Below are 8,007 nucleotides of genomic sequence, written 5' to 3'. Positions count from 1 at the left end.
ATTTGAGGAAAAAAACTGTTAAAGTCTGCGGGCATCCAACTCAAAACCAATTGGAAATGAGTGAAGCGGCCCTTCCATATTATATTTAAGTTAATTATGCGGAAATTAGGAATATGGATATGGGACTATTGTCCTTTCACAAAGACAGTCCAATTGAATTATTTTAAGAAACCAAATCCAAATGAGAGAACTAAAGCAACACTATTAAACACCATTGAGAAATAAATTAAAGAAATTTTTAACACTAAAACGTGGTTGATGATGAATTGAAAGGAGATTGAAACTGAAGAAGGCTTCTACAATCAAACCCTATTTTTAAAAAAATACAGACAATAAAAGAATCGAGTAAAATTTGTTTAAGAAAAATTCATAACCAATTAAGACATGCTTACGTAGATGTGATAGAGTAGAGATGGAAAAAAAATTGAATTGAAGGTAAAACCGCAAGGAGAATTGAAGAAATGTAGACCATAGGTTTAGAAGAAAGGGTTGAGTCAACTCCGTTTTTATCGCCGATACGCAGAGCTTTCAGTCACCACCCGACAATGGTGGTTATGATTAATTGTCGAATGAACACATTTGTAACTGGAAGTTCACAACTTGACCCTGTTGGGTTTCAATAACACACACTGGGTACTTCTAAAAGTCCACAAACAATACCACATACGCTGAGAGATTTCTAGTAACACTCTGTACAATTGACTTTACGTCAATGTCTATAAGTCTGTATACCAAAACACGTAAACCTTCCTTTATTGAAGCATTTCATATATTCATAATCACTATGGAAAAGGAAAAAAATCCCTACAGAAAAAGTATCAACGGCACAAGGGAGATAACAGCTAAGAGCTGAAGCCCCATAATCGGCTTGGAAATGAGTAGAAAATCCGTATTCACCATGTAGTGATTCCATCTATCTTCACAGTATTTTTCGCTTTACTGCAAATGTAAGTAAAGTTATTCTAGTTAATCCAAGAAGCTCCCAACATCTTAGCCATGAAACTATACCGATCAGCGGCTTCATCAATCTGTCACATAAGAAATGAAAAGGTCCAAATTAGAACTAGACATAAATTGGTTACCTTAATAAACGCCTCAAAGAACAATCCAGAGGGAAACTTTTCAGACAATGATATCATATAAATACTCACCATTTTCTTGGTCGGACGTCCAGCTCCATGGCCAGCCTTGCTGTCAATGCGACCAATTATTGGGTTGGTCTGTGGGCTGTTCTCCAAGCTTGTGCAAAGCATATATTGCATGGTCTGAAAGCAAAAATTCAAGTGTTAAAGATAAATGTAATTTTGTATTCAAGTATCAGTGCAAAGGCCAAAGCAACAAAGACATCAGTCTTGCTACACGTAACTTAACCATAAGAGATCTATCACAGTTTGGTAAAAATAACTTACTGCCAATAACTTCAATGAGTGTAATGGCACAACCCGATCATCATGATCAGCAGTCAACAACATGGTAGGAGGATACTGGTATTTTTCATCCTGATGCTGCTCCCAAGGTCTTCTCACATTATGAAGTGGTGAATATCTGAAAATGCATACAAAAATGTTATGAACCATGTAAGAATGTCCTGTGATCACAAATTAAAAGCTAAAGAACGACCAAGTGTTCACAGAATGACCAAATGTTCTGTCATAACTTCCCTAACATGATCACCGACGAACTACAAGTCCCAACACGATGAGAGCATCGAAATTCATAAGATTCTTTTCTTTTCTTTTTTTTGAAATGACAGGAAAAGAACACAAATTCTTAAGGATTAACTTTAGTAGACGAAACTTACACTCAGTATAGAATCATATCTAATTTAATACTCCTATGGTCCTACCAATGTTATAATAACACCGGCGTATTTCAACAATCAAGATTAGTCTTACTTGATAAGCCATTGGAACTCTTCCTCCTTGTCTGAGCAGCCATAATCTGAAGTCCATGCATGGCCTGGAACATATTTAGGTATCAGTATATGGAGTATTAAAAGTACATAGGAAGTGAGGACTGAAAGAAGGTAAGCAGACCTATGGTGAACTTGTGGAAACGTAGCATATCCATTACACCAACATGAGCCAGAGCACAGCCAAAAAGATCAGGTCGCTGTCACCCAAAAAAAAGTTTGTGATTTAGCAAGAAAATTATGCACTCCATATGTTTACTGTAAGAGGGGAAAATAAAAGAACCACAGCCTAACCTGATTTATGGTAGCAGCCACTAGAAGTCCACCATTGCTGCCACCTTCAATACACAGCTTTTTGGACTGGGTATAACCAGCGGACACGAGATACTCTCCGGCAGATATAAAGTCATCGAAGCAATTCTGCTTTTTTGCTAGTGACCCTGCTTTATGCCATTCTTCTCCATACTCCCCACCACCGCGAATGTTCGCCATGCAGAAGACAGCACCTAAATGCCTGGTAAGAATAGTTCTGCTGACACTAAAGGATGGAGTAAGGCTAATGTTGAAACCCCCATAACCATACAATAAACAAGGATGTGAGCCATCCAATATAATATTCTTCTTGGACACAATGAAGAGAGGTATCTTAGTTCCATCTTTGCTAGGTACAAAAACCTGAAAAAGAAAGCCAGGCGGAAGAAAGAAATGATGATAATTAATAGATGGTTTAAGCAACAGAAACCTGTATGCATTAGGTGTGATATACAGGTACACTGTTTTTTCAGATACCCCAGAATATATGAGTTTTCATGAACTCCTTAATTGTCTTGAGAAAGAAAAAAACCTCCTTACTCCTAGGTAAGTCGAAAAAATATGTATCGTAATATGTGTGGAGCTAATCCAGAAACCACGATTTCAAGAAAAATATGAGTTTTCATGTAGTTCTCAGACTGGCCTTACCAGCCACCACACCCTATACACAAAAAGGAACATAATATATTAATATATGTAGAGCTAAGCTGTGAGAAATATATCGTAATTACCTGATTAACCTGGAATTCAGTATGATCAAATCCAGAAACCACAATTTCACAGAATATCTTCATTTCAGGTGCCTCCGCTGCTAAGTTGCATTGATATATAATACCAGGGGTGAGAAAGCTAGTAAATCCAATGAACACCTCACTGTCTTTGCGCCTTCCAGAAATCCCATAGACTGTGCCAATTTCAAGGGGCAACTGATGTACCAGCCCACCTGTTTTCAATTCCCTTATCTGCAGAACATTCTTAACATCGCTCAAGTAACTCACCAGAATTTGGTTTCCATTCACAACATAAGCAGATTCAAGGACATCTTTCTCTGATTCTTCAATGACATCGGTCCACACACTTGGTTCCTTGAGATCAACCCGGATTAACTTATACTTTGGAGCATCTTTATTAGTCAGAAAGGTAAACTGGGTATCATCATTTGCAATAGCTCTATAACTTGCATCAAAATTGTCAACAAGCTTAACAAAAGGAAGCATGTCAGTTCTGTTCTTAAACCCTTCGAGCCCATTGGGAAGTGTTGACAGGTCACAATAATAAAGCTTGTTGACTGGGTCGCAGCTCTCGTTAATGTACAAAAGAACATGCTGCATATCAAAATGGAAGTGGAGATTAAATATTCTGTCCACTAAGGAATGAATCAACAAGTTATAAGTATTGTAAATAGAAAACATTCTCAATAAGGAGAACTTATCAGTCACGAACTACTACTGCTCTTCTATGAGAGATCAGTTAAGAAACTCAGATTTTGTTTTACAAAAGACTAAGTGGTGGCATATATCTTTTAGGGTCCAGGACCATAATGAAGTGGATAAAGCACTTTATACAACAAAAATAAAGAAGACGCAAAAGAACTCGTAATGCGAATTACTGAACTTCAATACACCTTGTTATCTCGTATGCTTAAGAAAACTAGCTAATGGGGATATTAAGCACTAACTTCTCTACAAATTAGTAATATTTATTACTTGTCTAAGGTGTCAAAGCACACATACAACATTTACATTGAGTTTTGCATCAACAGAAAAGCCATAGCGAAAGACTACAGTAACTAGACATAATGTTACAAAATTTGTAATCTCAGGTACAGTGTAGGTGAATATTACCTTCCCATCATCCATAACTTGTGCCTCAAACAGAAATTTCGGATTTTCTGGATCTTTCCAACATAAAACATCTTCAGATTGATCTGTACCCAAGAAGTGATAATAAACCTGATGATTAAGATTTGAATTCGTCTCGGTCCCCTTATCTAATTCTTCTCCTTGCCTACAGATCAATACCAATGTAACCAATCACAAACTGAATATGAAAACAAAATTACATCATACCAATTCGAACCAATTTCCATTAGAAAAAAAAATAGAAAAACAAACTTACTTGGGAGCAGGGTATCTACTGTAGAAGAACCCTTTACTATCATGAGTCCAAGTAATAGAAGAAAACTTAACCTGTAATAAACATTGTGCACGACAACATAAGCACGATGCATCTTAAATCATTAGCTCAAAACAGTTATTCTGGTTGACATAAGCATATAAGTATATTTCTGTTGCAATTCATGTATAAGACAAACAAACAAACACTCACCCATGATAAAGTATCAGGCTCAAGGAACTTATCTTCAACCCTCATAACTTTAATGGTAACCCAATCACTACCACTTGAACTAAGTCCATAAGCCAAATACTTAGCATCCTCACTTACATCAGCTACATTCAATGATACAGTTCCATCTTCACTTAACCCATTAGGGTCAAGCAATACCTCAGCTTCTGCATCCAAACTATCCTATAAATGTATAAACAAAGAACCCCATTAAATTCATCCAAACAACAATTTCAAACACCCCTAACAATCAAAAGATATAAAGCAAGCTGACAAACCTGCACATATAAAACACTTTGTGCTTGAAGACCTGTATTTTGAAAGTAAAAATACTTATCACCTTTCTTGAATGGAGTATCATATCTAGGATGATCAAATAATTTTGTAATCTGTTCTCTTAGTTTCTCCCTTGTTTCGCATGTTTTAAGTAATTCTTCTGTCGAATTCGCTTCTTTCTCTACAAATTCTTTCGTTTCTTCCGATTCAGGATCTTCCAGCCTATTCCCAAACAAAATCAAATCAAATCACCATTCCAAAAAATCAAAACTTTGAAAGAAAAAAAAAGGATTCAAATTTGACTTTGACTTTTGGTCTTACTTACCAACGATAAGGATCAGAAATCTTAACACCGTGGTAGTCGTCAACAACAGATTCATCTCGACGAGCAATAGGGTATTCTAACGGAGATTTCTCGGCGATTGAAAGAGAACCCATGTTTCTAACGGGAGACACAAATCTTGGTGATGAACGAGAAGAAGAGGTTGGTAGTTTGGTTCTGGTTATAGTTGGTTTAAGAGGGAAAGATTTATATGGAAAGGGACGGTGGTGGGTTAGGATGAAGTAAGAGTAAAGACGGTGGGTGCTAATTGGACCCAGAACTGCGTGGGCGTGGCGAGATAATGAGAACATCGTGTGCCGGTTTATGAGGCATACACAAACCCTAATTGATAAATTGGGGATTCCCAATTTTAGCGGGAAAACCTATGTTGCAATTGTGTCAACATTTATTTTCTCAACTATGTCGTCATTTTTTTAATATTCCTATCCTTTTCTTGAGATTTCCTTTCTCAATTCTCAAGTTTGGTGTCTGGGATATTTTTTGTTTTGTTTTGCGTGGATGAGTAGGACATATTCCGTTGATCCTAAATTTTGCAAGAATTGGTTTTTTCTTTGATGAGTAGGACGTTGTTCTCAAGAGCTATATTCGGCAACCAAACAAAGCGCACTGTTGGTTGTCAAAAGTTATATTTATTGTCAAAATGTCATATCGTTAAATAAAGTTATCATATTTGAGAACTCTTTTCTGGCAATTCTCAAATAATAGCATCACGCTATTTTAAAAACCATCTCACCTGAAACATTTTCTTAAAATACATCGCTAAACGTTTTTTTAATTTCGTTTCGAAAGTAGAAGGTATTTAAAAACCCGTCTTGAGAATGGTTCCTAAAATTGTGTTAAGAAAACGCTTTTAAAAAATGCGTCTGGCACTTGACGCATTTTATAACCGCGTGAAAGTGGGACGTCTTCTAAAAATACACTTTGGTTTACGTATATATAAAATGCGTTTCACTGTAAACGGTTTTTATGATTGCATTAAACTCCAACATCAACATCATCTCCCAAAAGTAGTTATAAACTTCTTCATATTTCAAAAGTAGTTACAATCTATTTCATGTTCCATAGGTAGTTTTAAAATACTTCTTCCTATTCCAAAAGTAGTTATAAACTGCTTCTTATTATGTAAGTAGTTTCAAAATACTTCTCTTCAACAAGCAGTTTTAAAATGCAATTTAAAACGCTTTTATAAAAACCGTCCAACCTCTGCACGTAGTATAAAATCACGTCTACTCGTACACGATATTTATAATTGCGTTTAACTATAACGCTTTTATAAAACACATTTCAGTCACAAAGAATTAATGATTACGTTTACAGACAAACGCAGTTTTAAACTACGTTGTTGCATAGCATTCGGTCTCTCAGTACGTCACACTACAAAAATTCCAAATAAAAAGCCATATATGAGATAACAATTTGGGAATATAGGACCTCAATACTAAAGTTGCTCTTAAGTTCTCATAATGGGCCAATTTACTTAGTGTAAGTTTCAGAATTCTTAATTTGCTGAAAATTGATATATTTTTTGAAGTATGAGCTGAAAATTGATATCCTACGGTGTCTTGATTCATGCGTTTGAGTAGAGTGGGAGTAAATTTAAGATGGAAGGCTTATATATGAAACGGGAAACCATCTGACACTTCTGCTCATCAACAACTTACCTAGAGCTAAAGAGGAAGGGAGGAAAAGAAAGAGAAATCCAACATCAATATTTGTTTGATTAGGCTGCAGGCATTGTTTTTTTACACAGTTTTTATTTTATAAACAAATAACCTTTTCATTAATGGAAATTTGAGGTTACAAATTACAATGAATTTAAGATCGAAAATAAGAGAATGCAGAGTAACAAGAACATACCATAAAAGTATAATACCTAGAAATTCGACAAGAGAAAGAGAAGGACTACCGGAGAAAGACAAATACTTAAGATCCGATTAAATCGGAGGAAGAATGGTTTTTCTCGGAAGTAAATCCCAACCATTTAGTTTGTTTTTCTTCTTTAAAAAAATATGCTCCCAAAAACTTAAGATCTGATTAAATCGCAGGAAGAATGGTTTTTCTCGGAAGTAAATCCCAACCATTTAGTTTGTTTTTCTTCTTTAGAAAAATATGCTCCCAAAATAGGCGTGATTTGCTCAAATTCCTTGTAACTAGTGATGAAGCTTCCGTTGTCAAAGAAATCACCGATGAAGATGAAAATTTCGTCGTCGGAGAGTATCACTATCGATCTTAGAACCCAACCCAAGAACCAAGAACCATCATTACAGTGAAGATAAACCTCGAAAGAATAAATAAAACCATCACAATGGTGTATATAAGTAAAAACATAATAAATAAAAATTAAGCTAAAACTACTAACTAACCTAACGAGAAATAGTGAAGAAATTTGTTCAAATCTGATCCATTTATTGATGGTTTTGTTGAACACGAAGAAGGAGAGTGAGAAAAATGTATAAAGTCATGTCCAAAATATTACTTTTTACACATGATAGTTTGTTTTTTCTCTTTTTATATTTGATTTAAAGTCCGACTCAACTTGTATATTTGACTTGGTACCTAACTCATTGGGCACATATCACTTGGATAAAAAAGTTTTATTCCTTTACTACTCTATTATCCGTAGGTCAGGTTAATGGGTTAAACTCAGACAAGTAATTGAACCAAAAGTACTGAATAAAAAAAAGGCCGCTTTGCTTGTTGTAATTTTTTTTTTTATAAATTCCACAACAGTTACGTTACGATAATATGAGGGCGTTGATAGCCCGTATAGGACTATTGGAGTGAGCATCCAATCCATTGCCAATTGGCGAAGGAAATA

General features: G+C 35.4%; 1 protein-coding gene across 1 annotated transcript; it reads right to left on the bottom strand.

Moving 5' to 3' along the window:
- Positions 1-578: 578 nt before the first annotated feature.
- Positions 579-5,554, bottom strand: LOC113289063 (prolyl endopeptidase-like). The gene is made up of 12 exons (XM_026538235.1): positions 5,172-5,554; positions 4,849-5,068; positions 4,553-4,753; positions 4,343-4,413; positions 4,069-4,231; positions 2,956-3,549; positions 2,207-2,587; positions 2,037-2,112; positions 1,896-1,959; positions 1,410-1,545; positions 1,152-1,265; positions 579-1,028 (listed from the first exon to the last, which is right to left on the bottom strand). Exons 1-12 carry the CDS (start codon positions 5,477-5,479, stop codon positions 963-965), a joined length of 2,394 nt encoding a protein of 797 aa, XP_026394020.1. The 5' UTR covers positions 5,480-5,554; the 3' UTR covers positions 579-962.
- Between the last annotated feature and the right edge of the window lie 2,453 nt (positions 5,555-8,007).

The sequence above is a fragment of the Papaver somniferum genome, chromosome 6 (assembly GCF_003573695.1).
Source record: "Papaver somniferum cultivar HN1 chromosome 6, ASM357369v1, whole genome shotgun sequence".
NCBI lineage: Eukaryota > Viridiplantae > Streptophyta > Magnoliopsida > Ranunculales > Papaveraceae > Papaver > Papaver somniferum.
The sequence above is the reverse complement of the archived record's forward strand: the minus strand, read 5'-3'. Positions and strand labels throughout refer to the sequence as shown.